Consider the following 26,502-nt stretch of genomic DNA (forward strand, 5'->3'; position numbering starts at 1 on the left):
CCTGTATAAGATATGCAAATGTCAGCGTAGATACAAGTACTAACAGACGGAGTAAAAGATGTCTGTGACAACTAATTCTCATCTACAGTAACAGTCATGATGATCATCATCAATCCATTTATCCGTCCCATTACTGAGCGCGGGTCTCCTCTCAGGCGGGGGTTTGCCGATACGCTGGCCCATTGTGCGCTAGGGACTTCGCACGTTTTTCGACACGCGGTTTCATCGAGATGTTTTCCTTCACGGAAACCTTCCAAGAAAGTCCGAGGTGCGAGACCGGATTCAAACTCACGGCTTCTGCTTGAGAGACGTTAGGTCAAACCAAGAGACGATAGGCTTTCCTCTTTTTATTTTCATCATGAGGAAGACGTCCAATCTGAACATAGGCCTCCCCAAAAGCTCCCAAAAAGAAAAAAAATCCTGACTAGCCGGTCGAACGCGACGTGCACCAATTGGCTACTCGCCGCCCTTGACAGATCGTCCGTCCATCTAGTAGGGGGGACATCCCACTGAACGCCTTCCTGTTCATGATCTCCACTCTAGAACCTTTTTGCCCCAACGCCCGTATGTGCCCTGTCCACTGCCACTTCATTTTGCTAATCCTTTAAGTTAATAATAATAATAAAGTTTTATTCAAGTAAGCCTGACTCACAAGCACTTTTGAATAGTCAAAATCACACAAGAGATTACAAAATAATCTCAGTACCGAATACTAAAAAACCGACCTCAAAAGTACGTGGAATTACATATAATTACCAAGTTTTATTGAAATTGGTTAGCGGAAAGTGCGCAAACCCGGATTCATCCCCTAGTTCGCCATTATATGGGACTTGATACAGGAGATAACAAAAATCGGTTCTCACTACTCAAAAACTTTACTACTGAGAGAGAAAAATGTCTTGAATTGGAAAATAGCAAAGTCATTAAATAATTGCTCTTTATTATAAAATTTAGGCGCTATTTATAAAAATGAATCTTCATGCGTGAACAACCACCCTTAGAGGGGAATGATTCTTCAAAATTGAATGGGACCACTATGGAGGACTTGCCAACAAAAAAGGACCATGAAAATGGGTTCACAAATACCGGAGTTATCGTGTAACATACATATAAAAAACCTCCTTTTTTGATGTCGGTTAAAAAGACATGTCAAATAAAAAAATTCATACAAAATGGTAAGTGGGTAACAAAACGATATAATAATTATTAACTTAACGCATTTTTATCGTTCATGTGCCTACTCATCAACTAAATGTAAAACTAAAAGTAAATATGAAATTTCGGTCGGTATTTTAATTGAAATATGTATTTCCTTGTCCCATAAATGAAATACGAACTTTTTGCAATCGGTATTGAGGAATGATTAATTTATCTTTATTTCTAGTATTACGTTTGTGTAAATCGCTGTGTTTCTTAACACGTTATGTCGGTGACTTTCGTTGTTCTATGGATCTCCTCATTTTTGATTCGATCACGTAGAGAAATGCCGAGCATTGCTCGCTCCATAGCTCGTTGAGCGACTTTGAGCTTTTTTATGAGGCCCATAGTAAGTGACCATGTCTCAGAGCCATAGGTCATCCCTGGCAACTTTGTTTTAGTTATATTATTTCAATACGTTTATTTAACTTCATTTTGATCGAAACGCCTGATTATTATATCCAACCCCGGATCGCCTAATTTGAATTGTTGTTGTTGTCATTTCAATAGTACAAAATAGTATTTGAATACCCAGCTTTATTAAAATACTGGCCAACTGTGTGAATTTCATGCACAAATGACCACGTTACGTGTGGTTCTATTACACGAATTTAAACGGCGGGTGAACTCGGTTGAGACTGAGTTATTAGACCGCGTGAGTAGAGATTGGTCATGGAAAAATATCATTGGGATAAATACTCAGGATAAATATCCATTTTTACTCGATATTCATCCAAAAACGTGGATAAATATTTTTATATATAGGTTTATTATTTATATTTAGTAAAACAAAGTATATTTTTAAAACACTTTGTGTACCTACACAATTATAAACATTTATTTTATATCATGTGTTTTGTGTGTGAAATGTGAAAGAAAATCCTTAGGCTATTTCAAGTCCAAACATGACTTTATTTAGTACGCAGTAGACCCCTAGACTATAAAGTTGGGTCGCACTTTATTAACGCAGTACAGGTCAGCTCAAGTGTTACAGTTAATTTGATAACTTTCTGTCAATCGAATTTTTTAAACTACTCGACTCGAAAAATAATTAAAAAAAAATATTGTTACATAGAAGAATGGCAAAAACGTAATTATTTAATAAAAAATGAATTATAATGAATTTTATTATAAAAAACACAAAAAATAATTATCTATGTTTTAGGATAAATACTCAGTAAAAACGGATATTTATCCTTAGACGGATATTTATCGGGTAAAAACCCATCTCTACGCGTGAGTAATTACTGAATAATGTAAGTGCTAGTGATAAATCGATGTGTTACTTTCTCAAACTTATTATTATATTGGTATCTTATAGTGACTATTTACAAGATGGCAAAACTTTCTATTTATTTTAAATTTCTTATCAAGGGTGTTAATTTGAATGCATTACTTTAAGAATAGGTAAAAGTCAGTTGTAAAAACAAAGGGAATGTGATGTGAAATCAGACGGCAAAATTTTGCATTCCATTAACTTTGTGCTTTAAGATACGAGTTCGAGAAAGTAAGGTGACGAAATATCGATTGTCTTTTTTTATGATATCAAGCAACGAGATGAACAAGACGCGCAACTGTTGGTAACCGACACGTCTTTCCATGACAGTTGCAGTGCTACTCACGAGCTTTAAATCAAAGCAAAGATCTGAGGGGCAATGCTTACTGCGCCTGTCACCCTGAGAGATAAGTTGAAAGTCCCATGCTCACGTTACTGCTTCACGGCTGAAATAGGTAAGGTGGCAGTACTTCCCGGAAAGAACTCTGTCACAAGAAGCTCTACTGCTACTAAATTTCAATTCCAATTTCAGTAACAATCACGAACCCCTATTATTTTTTATTGTTTTTTATGACATCTTTGCACACAGAAGCAAGTTTGTTTTGCCTGCCAGTGAATCTTATTTAGTGTATTTGAGAATCTGATTGTGTACACTTTGTGGAGTAAACTTTAAATAAAATGTACAATGTTCGATTGTCAGCTTTTTGAGCATATATTATTTACTCTTCGCTACTGATAGCTATTGCTTACTCCAGCCATTCGAGTGAGGGACGATGTTACTCTCACATCTTCGGCCCGCATAGTCATGAAGAAATACTTTGTAAATACTTCTTGATTCGTCGTGGATTAGGAACGTATAAGCGCGTCCTTAGTTGAACCATTTATCTGTATAAAACATTCGAACTTGAAATGTCCTACAAGCGACCTTCATTCAAACGTAGTTTTATTATATTTAAGATGTCATCAAACTCCATACTGATAACATTAAATCCGATCTCTTTTTAACGGGCACCAGCATGCGTAGCATGGCGGTATCTTGCACGCGATATGTGATAAACCTCCCCTTGACATATTTTATTAGTCTTTGTTGATAAAACTATTTTGCCATTATTAAAATTTGATTATTTTATTGCGCGTACTGAATCGGTAAGGTACCAGTATATTTCAAAATGCAGTACTGTGTATAAAATTTCTTCTCGTCTTTTTCCAATAATTAATAAATTAACAATTTGTTTCTTTTTAATATTTCTGTTTATTTCGATTATAGCGCTCAATTTTTACGTTGATAAAATTACCGTGCTCAACTGTCGAAATGTTTTAAAACCAGCTGAGACATTGGGGCCATATTTGGCACTTCGATATACTTTCGCGGCGGTTGGTGCGACAAAAAGGTGACGTAACGTTGCTCGCCATACTCGCTATTGTGATAAAATTTCAAAACGGCGGTTTTATCATTAGAATTTGACAGCTAAATGTGGATATAACAGCTTTGTCGCGGCGGCATGCTACAGGGCTGAAGTACGTATTAATAGGCAGTAAGCGATCCAGATACCTTAATCAGTTCAAAACGCTTAACCCAATTACGTTCCAATTCCCTGAACACTTTGGGGACTGTTAAACAATTTAATAATAATCCTTATTGATATAGGAACACGTTGAAATTTCAATTAGAGGCGGAGATTCAACCACAGGCGTAATTAATACAGAGTTAATCACTTTTATTTATTTGAAATGTAAACAAAAGTGTGATGAGAGTAATTTAAATGGATATTAGTTAGGTTGGCGTAATTTTAAGCATTTGGTATACAATTTACACGGACACGGAGGTTGTTAAATAGTGTAATTATTAGCTTCGTGAATAATGTTACAATAACACTAAGAAAGAAAATATTTGTTTCAAAGCTATGGTAGCCCAATGGTATGACATATCTCAAGCAAAGACCGTGGGTTCTCGGAATTTCTGTGCGAAGTTTGATTTGAAATTTACAAAACATCGTGATGATAACTGTAGGTAGATATATAGATAGATAAATGAACACTTTATCCACTGATGTAACATAAATACAGATTAAGCATAAAAGAAAAAACAAAACATGATTGTCATATCAGTGAAACGGCGCTTACGCAGCATATGCCAAAGTTTCCTAAGGCGCTTTCAGTCAGAACCAACGAGAGGGATTAAGTTATTTGAAAGCAAAAATATAACGACTATGCGTAAAATTAACCATTGACAATAATAATATACATAGTAAAGTGCAAATAGTGCATCTAAAATAACCTGCGTGACATGTAAGTGCATGAGCGAACGTGAATATAATTACAGCTGTAGGAGTAAGTTGTGACTGTAAAGAGGTTTTAGTGTTGTGTAATGTATTAAGTATATAATATAATCATACACATAATGTGAATAGATCAAAGCAACAATAAAATTCGATTCTAGACAGACTGCGTTAAAGAATAAAACACACTACACAGATTTTTGAAGTGAGAGTAGGTGTTGCCTGTACGTCGAAGAAGGTTTACAACCCTCGGAAAACATCTAAAGTTCCCAACCCGCTTTGGGCCATCGTGGCAGACTATGTCCTAAGCTCTCGCCTGAGAGGAGACCCGAGATTTCTTTCAAAATTTCATTACCGCTGTATACAAGTTCGTTTTTCAATGGCATTTCTGGTATATTAAAACGATGTAGAAATATTATACGGTAGAGGTCACATAGGTCATTATTGAGTTTAACAAAGCACAGAAAATATCTATATATTATATTTTTCTCGAATATTTCTTACAAGGGCTCTAATAACCTTAGTATGAGAAAGTCCCCATTGACGGAGTATGTTAGCATTGCGTATTGTATTAAATTAAAGGTACGGGTTCTGGTGAAATTACAAGCACATGTGACGTGTTAACTTATGTGTCAAGGGCACTGTCCCTAAGATCTTTGTAATTTAAAGCTCTGAGAGGCAGTGCAACTTTTGTGGATAGGCGTGTCGCTTACCACCAGATGCACGACTCGTTCATTCCGTCACTTGATGTTGTAAAAAAAGTGATGTAATGCGACAATGAATGAAAGGAACTGCGTCTAACCCAGGTTAGATTGTTTGCACTTAAGGCGCGTCACCGATAGAGAAGCGGGAGAAACTGTTTTGCTATATCAAATGGTTCAGATAAATAACGGTTTCATAAAAAAAAACATACGACTTATCAGTAATCCAAAATTTTTTCAATTTCCAGAATTAACGTTTGGTCGAATTTTCATAACCTCGTAAGTAATTTTGAGAGGAAAATGTTTTTTTCTTTTAAACCTATTCCGATAAATGTCCAACATATCCTGAAAGAACAATGGTTTCGTTATAATTCGGTTTTCGGTGTAATGAAAATTTCGAACAAAGGTTATTTTGGAAAAAAAAAATTCGAGTTTGTAATAGGTTACCGATGTACTTTAACCGATTATATAAAATTCCGAAAACACGCTAAATAAAACGAATTATTTAAGAATAAAATATCTTTCTTTACACATCATTTTTATATAGGGGTATTTTTCTTTAAATACTACAGAAAATCTGCTATATTTTGATTTTCAACTGAAGCCCTACAGTAATTCAATCCATATGTATCACAAAACTTGAACATTGCCCAACGGGTTAATGACACGCCGCGACGTCCGCTGCCTCATCAGTCGTCTTCGGGCGCTTGTCAAAGTAGGGTCGGTGTCAAATTTTCTCCGTTTCTTAACGTGTATTTTGTTCATATTAATTTTAAGCGCGACGTGAGTGGCGGCCCCCCACACCTCACCTAATACTTAGGCTCGTGTACTAATGCTCGCCATAACTTTTATATCATGTAACTGGGTTATCAGGAATGTGGTTGAAACGAAAATAACTTTAAATAAATTCGCGATGCCGTGGAAAAACTGTTAGAGTCTATTTCGAAGCGATTTTTTTTGTTAATTATTATGGTACAAAAGCCTTAAAAGCATAAATACTAGGATTAAGGGTAGACGAATTGCCCTTCGGCAGAGTGCCTATGACGCGATCCCGCAGTATATTAATAGCAGTTTCCTTTTACAAAGTTCAATACTACATCGAGAGAAACGTATTGCAGTCAAACTGATTTTTGACATGATTGGCAAATTTTTAATTGAATTAATCAAAACATGATCAAATTCATTATTAAACCCGTTCATGGACAGTACTTTAATAACTTTAATTTTAACTTGCCCAAAAATGTTATGTCAAATTTCACGGTAAAGGTACTTTTCCACCAGCGAATCGAGACGAGACGAGACCAGATCAGGATTGAAACTTGTGTGGATTGACGACGATGAGAATTTAAACATTTAACATTTTTTTTATTGAATTGATATTAAATTATTTTTGTGAAATAATTCCACTAGCTTGTTATAATTATTAATACAAAGATTTCGGTTCGGCCGGATTCGAACCGACGTCTTCTAGCTTACCGTGCCAGACACTATACCAACTAAACAATTTAAACATTTGTTGATGTAATATTGAACTGTATCACTGACTGCATACAGTATTATACTCTGCAACGAAACACGATTTCTCGCGCGAGCTCGTCGATGCTTCTAATATCAAGCGACACGAGATTGTGGAGTACATACGATTTGAGATTTTTAAAAAATAGCTTCATCTGATAATTTCCGTTAACATATTTAATAAAAATTATTTACGGCACATGTTACTTTAGCCGCGTGTTTATCGCTAAATAAACTGAACAGCACTGAATCGTCATTGTCCATAACCACAGCGCGAGCTATTAATGGCAAAATAGACCAGCCTGATTTCAATTCTCGTCTCGCCTCGGCGGTGGAAAAACTACCTTAAAGCCCGTAGTTGTTTTTTTGATGTCAATATAGCGAAACGGCGTACCCTATACTATCATATTCTAATATTTAATTTGACGGTAAACGCCTTACTGTCGACTAACGTGTTAAAATTGTTGTTGTAATCATTATGCTTATTGCTGCAATCACATTTTACTTGATAGGTTATCAGATTGACGATGCCGAGAACTCGTTTATTTCATTTTTTTTATTGTTTTAAATTACACAACTTATTTGGGTGACAACATTGACTTACAAATAAATGGACGACGGGTCTAATACAAAAACCACGAAAAAATGTCCCAAGTCAACCTATTCGAAATTTAAATTGTTATGTCATCGCAGTATCGCGCTGTCCCTAGAACAAATGAAGACTAAAGCGGAGTGTCGCGCTCTGTATACGATTTTAGCGCCTTACAAGTGCGGACACTTTTTAGCGCGGACCCGACGTCCATATAATTGTAAGTCAATGGGTGACAAAAATCCATATTAATGATACAATGAACCATTTGAACTTGTTTTTGGAAACAGGAAATGTTAACAAATATCTGTTTAGATACAAAGAACAATTTCTAATATGTGTTACTCATTCCCTTTTATTTTAATTACGAAGGCGTAAAACACGTTGCCTATTGAAATTAACGTATTTCTTATTTCACAGTGTTATGTACGAGGAGCTTCGCCAGCGTTACCTCCAGTTCTCCGTCTACGACTTCGATCGATTCAGCAGACATGATCTCATCGGCCACGTAGTGCTCAAAGGTCTTCTGGAATCTGCTGATTTGACTCAGGAGATTGAATACACCATGAACATACTGGCTGCTCCACAGGTAAGAATCATCTATTGACGATATAAAATAGCTTATCGATAAAACACTGTGAACGACGACGAAGTCCCTTTCCCAGTTAAACTAATTTAGGGACCGATCACTTGGTTCCGGTCTGGGTTGTGCTACTGGAGTTTTTGCTGTCCGGAGTTATTTATAGTAAATGCAATTTCAATCATTAAGTTAGCTGGCCAAACGTGTTAGGCGATTTTGAAACAAAAGTTGTGCCTGTAATTTCACCAGCACGCTTAGCGTTCAAAACCGGAACGCATTATTGCTCACATTACTGCTTGGCGGCAGAAATAGGTAAGGTACTGCCAAGTACTACCCTGGACGAACTCTTTCACAACGTCTACTGTTACTAAAACAAAAACTACAAGATACAATTACAACTTCAAATTTTTGTGTCGTAAACCAAGAAAACGATTCTAATAGCACAAGGTAGCACTGTGAACTCTAATTTCATTGTAATTAACTGCCTCCGTGGCCGAACGGCTACCATGCCGGACTGCCACGCAGAGGTCCCAGGTTCGATTCCCGGGCCGAGAGAAATAGTTGTATGGCCTACAATTATTTCTCTCGTGAGTTTGGGTGTAATTTGTGGTTGTCTATGTGTGTGTCCATGGCACCCGCGACACAGGGTTTCCCTAGTGCGGGGCTATGTTGAGTGTGTGCGTTATTTATTTAAAAAAAAAATCCATTGCGACTCCACTGAGACTATATTGCAATTATTATTATATTTATTATTTTGCTAAAATGTAGTCGCAATGGGAGTCAAGTCTTAACAGAATGTCAGTGAAATGGTAGTGATGGCATCCATTTATTCAGTCATTAACGATCGATGTTGCCTTACTAAAACTACAATGGAAATTACTATGCATACCTTAATTTTTATCTCGTTTAATATGAATCAGCAATTAGTACATTACTGCAGAGGCTGGGAAGCAAAGGATTGCTGTACGAGTATGAGTTACAATTGTATTAATACGAGTCAAGCTGTCCCCATTCCCGCCGAGGCGTGAATAGTGCTTTTCTCAAACAATGCAAGGAAATGATAAAGAAACTAAAGAGAGGAAGATGTATAATAAAAAAGTAATAAAAAAAAATTAAAAGTAATATTTGACGTATCAATACAAACATAGTGTCCGATAACGAATTTGCATTTTTTTCGCTTCTACATTGCACGAAAGTTTCTATGTTTTCATGTATCTTACTTTGTTCATAGCCAGCCATTGACTTACAATTATATGGACGTCGGGTCCGCGCTAAAAAGTGTCCGCACTTGTAAGGCGCTAAAATTCTTCATTTCAGACTTCATTTGTTCGACTGACAGCGCGATACTGCGATGACATTACAATTTAAATTTCGAATAGGTTGACTTGGGACATTTTTTTCGTGGTTTTTGTATTAGACCCGTCGTCCATTTATTTGTAAGTCAATGTAGCCAGCAACAAATTTTCCATGGGTAATATTGCCGCTTGTTTTAAATTAGGTCTCGTCTCACTCTAACCATCAATCTGACCAACGCGAAACATTGCTCATTTTATCATTTTCACGACGAAAATACAAAAAAGACGAAAAAACAGAAAAGAGTACCAAAACACTTTGTTTTAACACCTTTTCCTTTCCTTTAAGTTAGCGGTTTAAGTAGGTATTTTCTCGCAATTACTAATACTAGGCAGCTGGCAGTATGAGTTATTTCTTTGCCTGTTGACATAGTTCATTAATTAGCAGGTAGATTTAAAAGTTTAGAAAAGAGGCCAGTAATGGATTGTCATATTTACTTTGCAGGCCTTGGCCGGAAAGAAGTCTCACGGTCCTTAAATGACTAACTTCCCGTGTTCGTTTTTTGAAAGTAATGCATACATTTCCGAGCATGTTTGAGAAAATATATTTCTAAAGGCGTACAATAGCGTGGTTTAAGCCATCGACGTGCCATCGACTCGGCAATAAAGAGCATAATGCCAACAAATTGCAATGGCTCTTGAATTCGATAGCTAGCCACTGAAAAACCACTACTCTTCGTCGTCGAAGAATCATTTCATTTTATTCCATGGGTAAAATAAATTGCACTAGAAAACGTCATTTATTACGAACGAGCATTTTAGGGATTCATTCTAGGGATTTTTCTTTTCAAGTAAACTTAAATGCTATGGAATACATTTTCAATCAATTTGTGAGGAATCTAGAACCATCTTTCCATATATTTTGTATCTCACATGCAGTCTTCAATTTTGTAGTATGAATTTTCAATTAAAATACTTTTAATGTTTTTTTTTTTCAAACTAAGAAAATGATAATTTTAATATATGCACCGGAATCTAATTGTAAAAACGTGTACAGTTGCCCTTAAAAGAGTCGTTTACCCTTGCTAAACGAAGTCTTGGTGGTACTATGAGTTTGGATTTAGTTCTAAGGTTAAAATTATGGATATCTTCTTTCATAATGAAATTCAGTTATCAGTTTCCTTACACTTTTTTGTTTGAAAAAACAAATATACGCGATTTAAATCCGGAAAAATAGTTTCATTTCCTAAGTTTCCTTAAAGTTTTTTCTGAGATAAACCTGAGAACCTAAACGTACATACGTCCAGAATATCAAATGTACAAAATACTGCCATAGGCATTCTAACGCCATACAACTGAGATGTTTTAAAATTAGCAAAATTGGTACCCAGATAATTGGGGAGGTTGTTAGACAAGCTATTATAATTAATATTGTAACGGTAGCTATTGAAATTATAGGTATCAATGTTTTTTAAATTCAAGTTAACCCTTCGGATTGAATCCTTTGTGCATGGATGAATATGTACTTTCATAAGGCGATAACGGTATTCAAATGCAAAGTGGTTGGTGTTAACGAGGAACTAATGGCGTTATGGAGGTGGCGTTCCATACCAATTGCATCGTTTAATAAAATGATAATCGAGTTCAAATTGGGAACGATAAAGGTAAAATTGTATTATGGTGGTTTGTTGCCTCTTTTGGTTTGTTTCAAAGGCTTGAAATAATTTACCATTAATGAAGTTGTACCATTAAAGAAGACCTCGGGAAGAAAATTTAAAGGTTCGAAATGTGGTGTTATCGTAGAATGCTCCGCATCAGTTGGACGGACAAGGTCACGAATGTCGAGGTCCTTAAACGTATGGTGAAGAAGATGGAGTTGGTACACTGTCAAGCAGCATAAGGTTGCTTGGGTCTTGTACTGCGACATGACGGGTATCATCTATTACACACCATAATATACTAGCAGTAGCGCTCCTTGTGAAAGAGTTCGTCCAGGATAGTGCTGCTGCCTTACTTATTTCTGCCGCCAAGCAGTAAGGTCAGCATTACCGGTTTTGAAGGGTAATGGTGCTGGTGAAATTACAGACACATGGGACTTGTCAACTTACGTCTCAGGGTGACGGGCGCAGTGGCAGTGCCCCTCAGATCCTTGCGATTTAAAGCTCGTGAATGGTAATTATTTCGAGTTGCTTTTCAGGCTGTGGTATTAATTACAGATGAGCACACAAATATTTTTACATAGATTTCCACTGCGAAAAGCAACCTGTTTCATACTAGTGGGTTCAAAATAATATTATATGTATCTAATAGGGCTTTCAAATTCGCTGAATTTCCGCTTTTCGGGAAAAAAAATCTTGGTGCGGTTTCGAAATTACCGGAAAAAACGAGGTTTTCGAGACTATTTCAAAAGTAGATTTCTATATTAATAGGCTAGGCATTTGGGTAATCAAAACATCAAACCTAATATTTTAATCCAGTTTTTTATCAACTCGAATCATAAAATTAAGAATTATTTGTGCGTTATTGTTTTTTTTGTAACTTTAATAGTGGGCACGTAAGAAGAAACAAAGAGGGTTTAATATAGTTTCAGGTAGAGAGAACTTGATTTTATTACTACCGTTACCAATTTCCACAGAAAATACTAAGTTTCACTCTACAGTGTTGCCATGTCTATTTAACCAGAACAAAAAATCTGTTTCTAATACTAATACTGTTTGACTTAAGTCTCAAAAATTTCAATGTTACTGAGATTGAAAACACCAGTCTCGAGTCTCAAAAACGCTAAAAAAAATTGTGAGCTACACAACCACTCTAATTGCCTGATCTCAAACTAGAGAATTCCCTGTACTATGAGTATTAGAGTAATGGAATTCTTGGAATTGTTCTAGGTGCTCTGGTGCACTCCCCAGAATATGGAGAGTGCACCAGAGCACCTAGACCAATTTAGAAAAATTATTTTCCCATATTGGTCCTAGTTTCCCATAGTAGCGCCACACACAGTTAGGCCACCGAGGTCGTCACAAAATTGTCGAAACTCTGCACTGGGGAGTGCACCAGAGCACCTAGACCAATTTAGAAAAATTCTTTTCCCATATTGGTCCTAGTTTCCCATAGTAGCGCCACACACAGTTAGGCCACCGAGGTCGTCATAAAATTGACGAAACTCGAAATTTCTGAGATCGAGATACCGGGATGAGAACCCTAGTATATAGTATGTTCGCTGAAGTGCGACTAAACGCGTACCATGTCTATAATATGCAGGCCTTGAATTAACTTCAAGTAGGAGCAGTAGAGCTTCTTGTGAAAGAGTTCGGCCAGCGAAATACTGCCACCTTACCTATTTCGCCGCCAAGATGTGAGCATCACTGCGTTCTGGTTTTGAAGGGTAAGAGTGCTGCTGAAATTATAGGCATACGGGATTTGTCAATTAATGTCTCTGGGTGACGGGCGCAGTGGCAGTGCCTCAAACATCTTTGCGATCTAAAGCTCTGAGTGGCACTACAGCTGTTATGGACGTGTATGTCAAGGATTTCAACATTTTTGTGAGCTAAAATGGTTCTGCCATAGAGCGACGCCACACAGGCGGTGACAGTACGTTGTATCGACGCACCAAGTGTCACACGAGCAATGCGTTGCCGCAAGGATGCCGCGCGCCGTTTCCACCCACCATATCGTACTGATTTTTTATGTAATACAACGCTGCGTCACCCTTCAGGCGTCGTAATACCAACGCAACGCATCGTGTGGCATCGCTCTTGCCGTGATGTTTTTGGTGGGCTCTTTTACCCGTGACAATTTTAGTCTTGTTTAATATAAGAAAACAAGTCTCCACGGTCTCGTCGATCTTAATGTTATGAAGTTTATACGGCAATAAGTTTCCATTGTCTTGTCAATCTTCATATAATAAGTACGGAAAGTTAAACGCTGTGTGACAAAAAGTTTACCTGTAACAAATATTGGAGTTTTATTTACTTCTTCTTGACTTACTAAGCTACGTAACAGAGAAAAGTTGTCAAGTCTCTTCCCGTTTTATGTTTTACTTGGGTGTCGGCCGTTGAAAACTTTTCTCCTTAAAGTTATTTATTGAAATCAAGAGCGTGTTGTCGTGGTAACACAATATTATAACAGAATATTAATATCAATAACGGTACGTTGTCTTTTTTTGTAATAATAATAATAACGCACATACTCTACATAGCCCCGTACTAGGGAAACCCTGTGTCGCGGGTGCCATGGACACACGTAGACAACCACAAGTTACATCCAAATCACGAGAGAAATAATGTAACAGGTAGTGTAATGTAAAGGTAATATTAAGGGCGAACAATTTTTAGGAATATGTAAGTTTTGTCGCTACGTTTGTGTTTAAGATATTTATAAATTTTTTTCTTGTAATTTTCATTTTTAACCGACTTAAAAATAGGAGGACGTTTTCAATTCGAATGTATTTTTTTGTATGTATTTTTGCGATTAGTCAAAATTAGCATTTGTAAACCGATTTTGACGATTCTTTTTTTGTTGGAAAGAGGGGTACAGTCTATTGTTACAGTAAACAGTACACAGTATCGGTTCTGTTTAAATTTGAAGAAAATATTACACCTGTAAGGGTGTCAAACTAGGGGATGAAATCGGTTTCGCGCACATTCCGGTAATCGATTTCAATAAAACTTGGCAAATAGATGCAACACCACGAAATATTGAGGTCTTTTTTTATAAAAAGTTGTGTCAAATAATTTCAGCTGCGCCTAGACGTTTTAATTTGACCGACGCTGTGGCAGATAAACTGAGTAGCACTGCAACTGTCACGAATAGACGTGTCGCTTACTACCAGGCGCACGTATTGTTCGTTCCGTCGCTTGATATGAAAAGAATAAAATAACGGCATTTATCATAATCGTTCAGTATTGGATAATAAACAAAGAACTTCCATGACGCACACCGTGACAACACAAAAAAATGGCGAATGTGGCCAGTAGAACAATACCGATTATGTTATGGAATAAATACCATACCGCTCATTCACCATAAGTGAAATTAGCTAACTTCTTATTAAATATATTAAGCTCTTTTTTTTTAGATTTTTTCTTTTTTTGTAAAAAAGAAGACTGTTGACTTGTGGTACAACAACGTTTAGACATAATATTTGTATGATAAATCATATTTATGGCTGATAGCTTTTCTTATTTATTGCTGTAAGTTGTATGTATGCATGTAAACATTATGTCGTATGTACAACAGAACAAATTACAAATTTTAACAAAGAAATTAAAATGTTACGTTACTCCACTACTTTGTTATAATTATTGATACAAAGATCGCTTCGAAAAAATCTAGCAAATCGTGGCAGACGCTATGCCAACTAAACCACGGAACGAACCAGCGGACTCCCGAATTTTTCTATGTGCTTGCTGTAGGGTCTTTGTATTTGGTTTTTAACGACTTTTTAGCCGTAAAGCCATCTATGAGATATCTATGAAAGTATTTCGTCACCCAGTTGGGTAACTTTATAGCTGGTTGGTGGTTGCCATTAGCCAGAGCTGGTAGCTATAGCTGGCAGCTGTAGCTGCAGTTGACATAAGTCGTTATTAATTGTAATTAAATTTGTATTGAATTGATATTCAATTATGTTTTATGAAATTACTCCACTACTTAGTTCGATCTATAACAAACTAGTGAAGAATCCGGCCGGACCGAATGAATTCTTTCTAAGTGTTCGTTATCTATCTATCTTTGTATTACTAATTAATACTATCATTGTACGTCAAACTATTTAAAACTTAATTCATTTTAACTGGGCTAAAAACCGGTAATTGTTTATTTTGTTTTTTTTTTAATATTGATACCTCACGTTTAATAGTATTCAGGATCGTGAAAATCCTTATTAACAAAAATATTTTTGTATAAAATTTATACCTGCGATAATTTTGACATTAACAGAAATTTGATACAATAAATGAGAGGTCTCTTTTTATAAAAAGCAAAATTCGCCACAATTTGGGATCACCGGCGTTATGTAATATCTTCAGGGTCATTAATCTGCTGTCCGTGTTCAATATTGTGTTTCTTACTCCGGATGCCAGGTGTAAGCATTTGCTTGTTACTTTATATTTGAGCATTTGAATGTTTTGTTCACACCTACATACTCACCAATGTATAATAACTGCGTACAGTCGCCTACATTTATACAGGGTTGTTTTTAAAACACTAACAACCTCGCATGACTATATTACTCACATCACACCATAAACAACAACTTTTGTTCCATGATAATTGTTAACATTTCATCAGAATTAACTTCTTTCTTCTCACATCACCAAATGGAACAGCCCCCCATAGAGATACAGATTATTTCGTCTCTATTTCTGGTTATATACTCGATGCTGCTGTGTCACCGAGATCGTCAAATCCAAATGTATTTTGTTAATAATTCCAATTTTTCTATAAAGACGTTTGTACCTTGTTCACCTTAAATGACGTTTTGAGGGTATTGTATTTAGGTGATTAATGATCTGTATCTTACTGGGGCACAATACTTTTACTGTCAATTTGTTCTGTAACAAACGACCTACGTAGCAGATTTCAAGGTAGCGCCTTTGTCATGAGATCTTTGTCACAGTTTCAAGGTGGTTTCGATCAATATCTGAAGATACGTATTTGCCGATTTTAATAGCATCTATTACACCTTTAGAACGAAAGTGACCTAACGCAAAATTATAAGTTTTTGAGAACACGCAAAATAAAATTTGAAATTATTACATTTTCACATTATATTATTAATAAATTAAATTACTCCTGAATAACTAAAGGCTATGAAAAATAATGATGGAAAATTGAATTTTATAACGTCATTATTTCTTTGATAATGATTATTTTACAAAATCTTGTCACATTTCTTCCAAAATTTTTTGTTGTCATTAGAACTAAGCAAGATGTTTTGACCTTGTGAAGATTAGGCCACTTTAGTTTTTAAATAAAGTCATCTAAGTAAGGCGCGTTTATAAAAACTTAATTATGTTTTTCGGGGCGAAAACGAGTCAGAAACTGACTTTAGCTGCCTCCGTGACCGAACGGTTACCATGCAGAGGTTCCGGGTTTGATTCCTGAGCCGGGAGAAATATTTGTACGGCCTACGTTTACTTCTCTCGTGAGTTTGGGTGTCACTTGTGGTTGTCTATGTGTGAGTCCATGGCACTCACGACACAACGTTTCGCGTCTCCGTAGATGCCGATACAATACTGAATACATCGTTTACATACCGACGAGTGAATAGAATAAAATATTTGAATGAGACCCATGTAGTGTCAATGTAATTCGAGTTGTAATGAATAGGTCACTTCCAGATTAACAACCTTGTTTTTTATGAGACCAAGTAATGGAACGAACAAGTCACACACCTGGTGGTAAGTGACACGTCTGTCCATAACAGTTGCAGTACTCAGTGCTTTAAATCACAAAGATCTGAGGGGCACTGCCGCTGCGCCCGTCGCCTTGAGACATAATTTGAAAGTTCCATGTGCCTGTAATTTCACCAGCACCCTTACCCTTCATAACCGGAATCAGTAATGCTCATATTACTGCTTGGCGGCAGAAATAGGTAAGATAGCAGTACTTCCCTGGATGAACTCTTTTACAAAGAGCTCTACTGCCATTATAAGCAATGATTTTTGAAGTCATATTAAGTACAGGGAATTTTCTAGACTGATACCATATAATAACACCACCTGACATATTTATTATATTAAATTATACTATGCAATTGATAGTTATTTTATTCAAAACAACAAAGACCTAGATGAAGTGGTCGTTTATCTTCTTCCAATCCTAGTGCACTAAGCATCATAATCCTTCAAAATCTGTGATAATTTAAAATAAAATTTAGTATTCTACATGTTTTTCTATCAGAGCAGACAATTCACTGGATGGTAGGTACTTTTCGTCGTCGTTACAAACTTTTGCGAACTTGGTTTACCCGATTTTTGATGAAACTCATGTTGTAGCGCAACGAAAACACCTGAAGGAGACCATTCCCAATGTTGTAGGTTCAAGGTATCAAGTGGTTTTACTGACAAATAGTTAATATAATTTTCTTGTCAACAGGAGAAAAAAGACCTCGGCGAGCTGATGCTGTCCCTTTGCTACTTACCTACAGCCGGAAGGTTGACTGTCACTGTTATCAAGGGAAGAAATCTGAAAGCCATGGACATCAATGGATCGTCGGGTAAGTTACCAATAACTGGAATGTATTATTCCATTATCATAGACAGTCCACATCTTTCTACATAAGTTTTGTTTATAGTGACCTATCAACCTCTTGGTTATACTGGAAGGGCACTATAACCTGTGCAAGCCATCCCGCACAGGGATCTTCTCAGTCAGGTCCTGACCCCAGATCAGTCCGCACAGACTTCATCCGGTTCTCATAAGTCTTGTGCCTTGGGTGAGCTGCACGTACAGCACCCTCCCTATTTCCCAGATAGGTATCGGAGCTGTAGGCACGCTTACTTCCCGTTGCGTGTTGCGCAGTAACGTTTGCCACCGTTAAGCCGTTGACTTTAAAGTCCGCTACCAAATCTCCTCTCCTCACCTCCCAACGCCGAAGCGTCTCTTCAATTCCCAGAAACCTACATGCCTGGAGGGACCGGAGGACATCTAGCTCATCCTTTATTAGCTCTCCGGGCTAGTACCGGTAGCAGTGTCCTGCGACAATGTCCGGACATACCCCCCAACTTAAAGGGCAACTCATGTGTCCCGCGCGTCTCCTCGTTTCAACCACCAACCTGACGCGCTAGCTGCGCAGTGCATACATTGACACGTCGAACAGACGGGAGTTGGACTTATTACCTGTACTGTGTTTCTGGGCAGAGGTCTCAAGGCTATTCTCAAATCTTCAAATCAAGATTTATAAAGATATTCTTTAACAGGAGGTTATATTACGATGTTTTCATTACCGTTAGAAGAAGTAATAATTTAATAAATAAAACTTTGGTACATATTTTCACGACTTCACCGTTTACGGTGGAGCCCAAACGTTCTTTGCACATACGTACTGATTTAAATATTCACGATTTTCATACATTATTTGATTACAAATTCGGGACTTAATAGTGTACAAAAATTTATTTTATTTACCTCGACGTTTCGGACGTATTTATCAGCCGACAACGAGCTGGATGTCGTGAGGGCAGTTAGAAAAACTCGCACGGCTAGAAGATGTTAACGGGTGTTAACATCGTCTAGCCTCTTCAGTCCCTTCGAGACCATGGACGTTGCAACATGTGTATACGAATAAAATGTTTTTATACCTGATAAAGAGCTTTTGCGGACTACGTTCGAATCTTATAAGTTCCAAATCCGAGAAATGACGGTCCAAAATGTTACAGGGATCATTTTATCTCTAGGTTTGCAAGCAATATTCGAATTTTCTAGAATTCGAACCGGATGCAATGCGCAACCGCGGTAAGCCGCGAATTTGAAATCAAATAATGAACATACGCACGTGGCTTAAACGACAATATTGAACAAACAAACTAATATACAAAGGATTAGCATAAAGTGATGCCCCGGAATATTTGTTTCAAATTTCATTTATCGGTATGGGACGAATTTAATTAAGAACGGTCAAGCCTCTTCCTATAGTAACCGAAGTAAATTCCGTGGCCGTGGGCACAGAATACTTAATAAAGAATGGTCTTCAAGTAACGTCATGGTGCAGACACGTGACAGAAAACATAAAAGTTGCCTTTCACTTCTTTACTACACTGGAATGGTCGACCAAGAAGAGAATATTGAATAAAGAAATATTGAAGTGCCTTTATTTACTGTTTTTCGATTGAACAGAAAAGTGAAATTGTATATACAAACCTGTATTCACCTATAAGTACTATTGCTGGCACGTATATACTCGAAGATACTTGAAAGGGAAGTCTCGCTACATTGTGAATAAGTTTTCGAATTTCAAATGTGTTCGACGAGTTTTGGTGTTATTAAAACACGTAAAATAACAATATAAATAAAATATAAACGCTTTTCTCCACGAAATAGAAATAAGAATATTGACGCACTTGTATAAAATAAAATTTAAAAATTAAATTATGTATAAATTTAAATATAAATTTTAAATTTATTTGCACTACTAAAGCTACACAACTCCCTTCCTTATAACCCTCTGCTTATGTCTCGTAGACGAAAAAACATTTTACTACCTCAACCAATTTCCAAATCTATATTCGCCAAAAGGCAATTTATAGTAAAATCGGCACATTTATATAAAATATTGTTAATAGAAAAATAAATATTTACTATTTATACTTGTACAAGTGTAAAAAAGCGCTGACACTTAATTTTGAAGAAACGGATAGCATAATCCCCACTTCATGTATTCACACACATACTTATTCTGGTATAAAAACATAAGTTTCTTATTCTTTATCCTTGTTGTTTTACATTTACAGTTTGTACATTTATTATATTATATTTTGCGCTTTGTTTCCTCTATAGTTTCAACAACAATAAAATTTCTAGCCTGTAATATACAATAAATAAATAATCTTTATATCAAAGGCAAGCAAATTAAATTTCGTCATATTCATTAAACTCTACTACTCATATGTAAGGAAGGTTCTTCTGAGAAGAATGTACAATGGTAACCTATCACAAACTACCGAAGTAACGTTTCTTCGAATTTTCATTACTCCGAAAACCGAATTATAACGAAACCGTTGTTCTTTCAGGATATCCTGGATGTTAATCGCAAAGGTTCCGTTAGGTTAGGTTAAGGTAGGTTTAAAAGAAAAAACATTTTCCTCTCAAAATTACTTTTGAGGTTATGCCAATTCGAGTAAACGTTCTTTCTGGAAAATGTCATTTCGGACTATTGATAGGTAACCGTTACTTATATTATTAAATTGTGTTTGTTTCCTAAAAGTAAAGGATAACGGAAGAGCGGAACTACCTGTCACAGGTGGATGACACCTACTAGGAAGTCCCAACGTTACGTAAAAACAACTAAAAAAACAGAAACTAACTTAACTTAACTGCCTCCGTGGCCGAACGGTTACCATACCGGACTGCCACGCAGAGGTCCCCGGGTTCGATTCCCGGGCCGGGAGATATATTTGTATGGCCTACATTTATTTCTCTCGTGAGTTTGGGTGTAATTTGTGGTTGTCTATGTGTGTGTCCATGGCACCCGCGACACAGGGTTTCCCTAGTGCGGGGCCATGTTGAGTGTGTGCGTTATTATATATATATATATTAGAAACAAACTTTTTATAAGAATGAACCAATTTTGAAAACATTTATGCCACTCCTCCGTGATAATCTCTGAAACATATTTTTCATACTCTTCGACAGCCTCTTCAGGTGATGAAAATTGTTGACCGCGTAAATGGTTCTTAATTTTTGGAAATAAATAATAGTCACAAGGTGCCAGGTCGGGACTGTACGCGGGATGGTTCATAATAAGGTCAACGTTGCTCACCTTCAAAAATTCATTTGTCTGTCTGGCCGTGTGAGAACTGGCATTATCGTGGTGAATGATGATACGGCGTTTACGGTTATTTTTACGGAGTTTGTCAATAACTTCCGGCATACAAATGGTCGTGTACCAAACACTGTTCACGGTAGTAGCCACCTGTCCAGTTTTATTAAAAAAATAAGCAATCATCCGCTTAGAGGCACTTTGCACGCGCGCCACTTTGGTTGGTTTCGGCTCATCTCGAAAGACCCATACGCTCGATTGCTGCTTTGTTTTGGGAACGTAACTATAAATCCATGTTTCGTCACCTATTACTATGTCCCACACCAAATTTGACGTCCCTTCGTTGAATCTGGTAAGCACGGTATTGCACTATGTGACGCGATCCGTTTTTTGAGCCTCAGTCAAATTGTGTGGGATCCACCGAGAGCACAGCTTTTTCACACCCAAATGTTTGTGTAGTATGGACTGTATTAAACTCATGCCTATGCCTAAAGATGCTCGAATCTCATGGTATGTCACATGCCTGTCTGTTTTGATCATACGGCGCACAGCATCGATGTTTTTGTTGTTCACAGCAGTGGACGGGCGACCATCACGAAATTCTTCACTGAGATTCACACGACCGCGTTTGAATTCTACAAACCAGCTATAAATAGTCGTCTTGCATGGTGCTTCATCGCCAAAAGCAGTTTGAAGCCGAGCGAAGCTCCGCCGAGCTGTTAAATTATACTTAAAGTCGTAGAAAATCATACTACGAAAATTTTCACGAGTTAAATCCATGGTGATGTAGACAACCAATTTCTAAAATGACGCCAGAATGTAAAAACAAGTGACAGTCAGATGAAACAAACTGTATTTTACAGCCAAAGAGTTCCACTTTCAAATCTTAGCGGCTAGTTTCGGAAACTTACAGTGCGCCCTATGTACAATATGCATTGTAATAAAAAACAAATGAAAACCGAGGTCAAACTCAAATTCAAACAATCTTAAATCCATATGTAAGCAAATTACAATTTGAATTCGTTACATTGATTAAAGTCTACTACTCATTCGCAAGGCATATTCTTCTGAGAAGAATGAATAAGAAACTTTAGGGGTTGCTGTTTGTAAATAAACGTTTGTATACATTTACAATATTAATTTCAAATATGATAGATTAAGAAAACCCGCAAGAACTAGACGGGTCATTACCACTGATTTTGGTTATTCAAGTGCCCTTTAGTCTAAAGTTTTAGTTTCAATAATGTTTTAAACCTTGTAAACGTAAAATATCGATCAGAATTTTACTAAACAGGCGTATACATTTTATTCGATTTTGATTCATTTCATTTATTCTGTTTCACAACAAAACAAATTGTTGACATTTAATTTTGACGAGTCAAGTGAATTTCCGTGATAACCGATATTCTCAGAAATATCCAACAACAGTGTTTAAGTACCTTCTTAACAAAACAATATCCCTAGTGTATTTTAAATCTTTTATGAAGACAACAGGAGTCATTTGTTAAAAATTCTCGTAACAGCATCGAATTCAGCTTTGAATTGGAGGTATATTTTTCCACAAAACATGTAAATGAATTTCTTTATTTACTAATTAATTTGAAATCGATAATCTTGTCCTCAGATCCTTATGTGAAAATCTGCCTCATCTGTCAAGGAAAACGCATCAAGAAGAAGAAAACGACTGTCAAGAAGAATACCTTGAACCCTGTGTACAATGAGGCTCTGGTTTTCGATCTACCCTTTGAGAACGTGTATGACGTCACTCTCCTGATCAAAGTCATCGATTATGATAGGTGAGCCAATTTATTTTCTCGGTATCGTACTTCAAAAGAAAAAAAAAATAGAAGCCAGAAATAGAAATCGTTGTTCGCGGGTAGGTGTACTTTGTGAAACAAAAGACTGAACATGTTTTTCGTGATATTCAAACTTTAATAGAGTCATATCCTCCTCAGGATTGGTCCTAACGAACTTATCGGCTGTACTGCAATTGGATCCAGCCTGATTGGCATTGGACGTGATCATTGGCTGGAAATGCTAGACAACTCTCGAAAACCTGTCGCTCAGTGGTACCCGCTGAATAAGAGTCTGCCCACGAACATTGAGTTGCCCGCAAATGACCAGAACATTGGATTGAGCTGCTTGAATGGAAGGTAAGGAGGCTGAATTATTTATCAAAGAATGAATTTATAATGAATGATATATATAAGTCAAAATTAATTACATTATAATAAGGTCAGGGGCACGTCAAGCTTGATTTTTAACGCTTGGGATAAGCAATCTAAGTTCAAATTATCAAACGCGATTAGATAGGTATTTGCCCACCTATCCATTGTTTCGAGATTTCTTAGTTGCTTTTAAATTTATAATAGGTGATTTACGATAAAAATGGCTAATAATTATTTTCGGTAAATTATAAATTAAGTTGGTAGAATTACGTCAGCAAGATTTTTTTTGGAACTTTCAGCATTTTATTCGGTTGTTTCCGTACTTTGTACAAAAGTTTTCGGTGGCTTAGTAAATAACATAATAAAATTTATATTTTGAATAATTCCATTTTAAATTTAGTTAATGTAAATAAAATAAAAACTTAGTATAATGCAACTCGAAAGTTTAATATATTCATCTAGGAATACATTACTAGTGGGGCACGGACAACTCTCCCATAAAGGGATCTCCCATAATCTCCCACACTTTGTGTCCAATTTTTATAGTATAGCTCAGTAGAGAGTAAGAAGCTAAAAAAGACCTGGAAATTTAATAGAAAAACTGGAACACTAACGAACTAGACACCCTGCCTGACAAAACTTTTGGTTTAAGGGGCGGGATTACAACCTGTCCCGTCGGAAAGCAACGTCATGGTACATTTTGATTTCGGTTCTAACTTGTTAAAAGCCAAAGTGACATTTTGTGTGCTTTTGACTTGACGTGCTCTTGACTGTACATTACTCAGACTACACTTAAGGAATAAATTCTGTTCTGTCATCTGTTCCATTCTGTCGTCTCAAATACCAAAATATGAGATTGTAAGTACGTAGCTATATACGCACTGTCGTATATTTTTTTCAGGAACTAACAATACCTATTCATTTTCTATGTGTAACAATCGCAAAAACCTGAGAACTCGATAACTAACAATACCTCTAAATTAAAATATTTGTATAGTGAGTTTTAATTTTTTTCTGCACTGGTTGGGACTCAGTGCCATTTACAATTCAAATGTTTTAGGCAGTTGCTAGCATGTTGTTAGTGACAACAACCGCCGCTCACTCACTATAGAGTGTTCTTTTTGTCACAGTTGTTCACGTTTCATAATAAAATGGCTCACATTTCATATTTTGGAATCCCTAAATTCGACACCACAGAAATATAATTTAACATTTGTTATTAGTTATCGTACGTAAGACGTGGGCGTTTTCCTTCAAAATTCCCAAGATTTATTACTTAAATAAGTAAATTAGAAGGAAAGTTTTGGTAACATTTAGTGTTTAGGTGTGATAAACGTAAATTAATATCCAATTATTCGTATTTGTTTACATACTTAAACAGGACTTTGAAACGGTTTGAATAGCAATCGAAGTGCTGTACACGTGACTTAAAATGTTCCTGGATCTCACACGACAAGCAGGCTTATTCGCGATGTAGTCTTTTTAACTTAAGAGTTTTTGATTAATTCACAATCTGGTACAATAGTATTAAAAGCCGCTAATCTGTTAGACGTTAGATGAATAATAACATATTTATGTCTATACAGCATATTCGTGTGGCATGAGTGCCGAGAGCCATCCAATTAATCCGCGATACTCTTCATCCGCTGGTTCACTCGCGGACAGTCCGCGTTGCACTGTTAAGGCCCTTAGAGATTTTCAAGACAATTGTACAACTTCAAAAAAAAACTCAGAAAACGGACTTACTTTTCATACAGTATAATTATTTTACTGTACAACCTTTGATGCTAACAATACAAAATTAGAGTGTCTCAATTGCAATTCAATATTTTTGTTAACAGATGAAGAGACAAACTAGAATCGACTGCGGAGCAAACATCACGACACGGCGTCTCTAGGAAATGAGATATTGTTTACAATAGGTAACGTGCAAGTTACTGGCGCTTCTTCGTAACTGAAATGTATCAATGTATTAGATATGACTGTCAAACGACTGTCAAATTGTTGTCTTTAGTAAAGTGTTATCTTTGGTGGTCGGTGCAATGGAACTGCACTTGAAAACGAAAACGAACTTGCTGCGGACAAAACGAGTCCGTATGGTTGGTGTATTTCTTCTATGGCATTGCATTGTAACCAATCGTAATATTTTAAGGAGTCACTACGTGGCTGCTACGGTGGTGTCAGTTGCATTGCTGTCTTTATAGAACGGTTATTCGATATTTCTCACAGAAAAGATATCTATAATTGCGATGCCAAAGTATATTAAGTAAACGTGATTAGAGGATTTAATGGTTGTATGTCCATTTACTGTAGCGACATAATATTAAATGAATGTTAAGTGATACATACTGACAAGTAGAAAACGTAGATTTATATTAGTAGCTATATATTTAAGATATTTGTTGTTGTAGTAAAAATGAATTTACGCATTAGAGTTTTAGTTAAGGAAAAAAATTAGTCGTAATATTTATAATTTGATGCAGCAGTAGTTATTTGATGAATATTCCAGTGTAATCCAAAACATATAAACAATTATTATTATAAATTGTTTAAAAGAAATCATTATCCTGTTCTTGTCCCATAAAAAAAACTTCCTGAAATTATTTCGACGAATTTATATTTAATATATCCTTTTATATACTATGGCGTATATACACTGTTACTTCTTAATATATTATATATGTAACGCACATTTCAAATTTAAGACTCGATCGTATCAGTATACTCTATGAATTTTAAATGTTGTTTATGGTAACCTAAATAAAAAATAGAGTCCGATGTTATGGTGGGATTGGTCTAGAAAAAGAAACATTGTACTAAAAAAAATTATCAAAAGGTATTGCAGGAATTCGAAAATAAAATGATTCTAATTTGTCAGTTTTAAGTGCAATACTGAGCTTTTCGTGAAAAAGGGTCACTTCTTAAACTATGTACTTATTAGAAAAACTTTTCATATCAAAATAATATCATGATTCTAAAAAAAAAAGTAAATATAGAGCACAAAAATTTTAAAGATTTGTTAAGATTGGTGAATGTTGAACATTCTTTTAGTGTTGGACAATAATGTAGAAGGATTTTATGCTAAAATACGGAAAAGTTTTTTTTTATTGCAGTCGAAATATATGCGTATATATGAATTTGTTATGTATAATACAGTCTTTTATAAGAGGAAAATGAAGCTTTAAATCGTGTTAAAAAAAATTTAATAGTATATGAAAAAAATCAAAGTATACTCGTAAAATATTAATTTGTAGTTTTTATTAAATTTAAAAATATATCTGTGGCTTTTTAGAACAGCAGGCGGCCTAATTCAAAATTACGTAATTCATCAATAAAATGATTAAAAAAAATACTGATTATCTACGAAAGTTGACGAACCGTATATCAGCCCATGTCGTCACGCGATCATTTAAACCAATGGTAAAC

General features: G+C 36.1%; 1 protein-coding gene across 1 annotated transcript in view; it reads left to right on the forward strand.

Moving 5' to 3' along the window:
- The window catches only part of LOC113238174 (synaptotagmin-10-like), a 236,585-nt gene extending 211,372 nt beyond the window's left edge, over positions 1-25,213 (forward strand). The window contains exons 7-11 of the mRNA XM_026474940.1: positions 7,978-8,146; positions 17,527-17,647; positions 22,533-22,704; positions 22,864-23,061; positions 24,918-25,213. Of these exons, the coding sequence (XP_026330725.1) occupies positions 7,978-8,146; positions 17,527-17,647; positions 22,533-22,704; positions 22,864-23,061; positions 24,918-24,921 (664 nt within the window). The 3' untranslated portion in view covers positions 24,922-25,213. The remainder of the gene's footprint in view (positions 1-7,977; positions 8,147-17,526; positions 17,648-22,532; positions 22,705-22,863; positions 23,062-24,917) is intronic.
- The last annotated feature ends 1,289 nt before the right edge of the window (positions 25,214-26,502 follow it).

The sequence above is a fragment of the Hyposmocoma kahamanoa genome, unplaced genomic scaffold (genome assembly GCF_003589595.1).
Source record: "Hyposmocoma kahamanoa isolate Upper Pololo Valley unplaced genomic scaffold, ASM358959v1 103, whole genome shotgun sequence".
NCBI lineage: Eukaryota > Metazoa > Arthropoda > Insecta > Lepidoptera > Cosmopterigidae > Hyposmocoma > Hyposmocoma kahamanoa.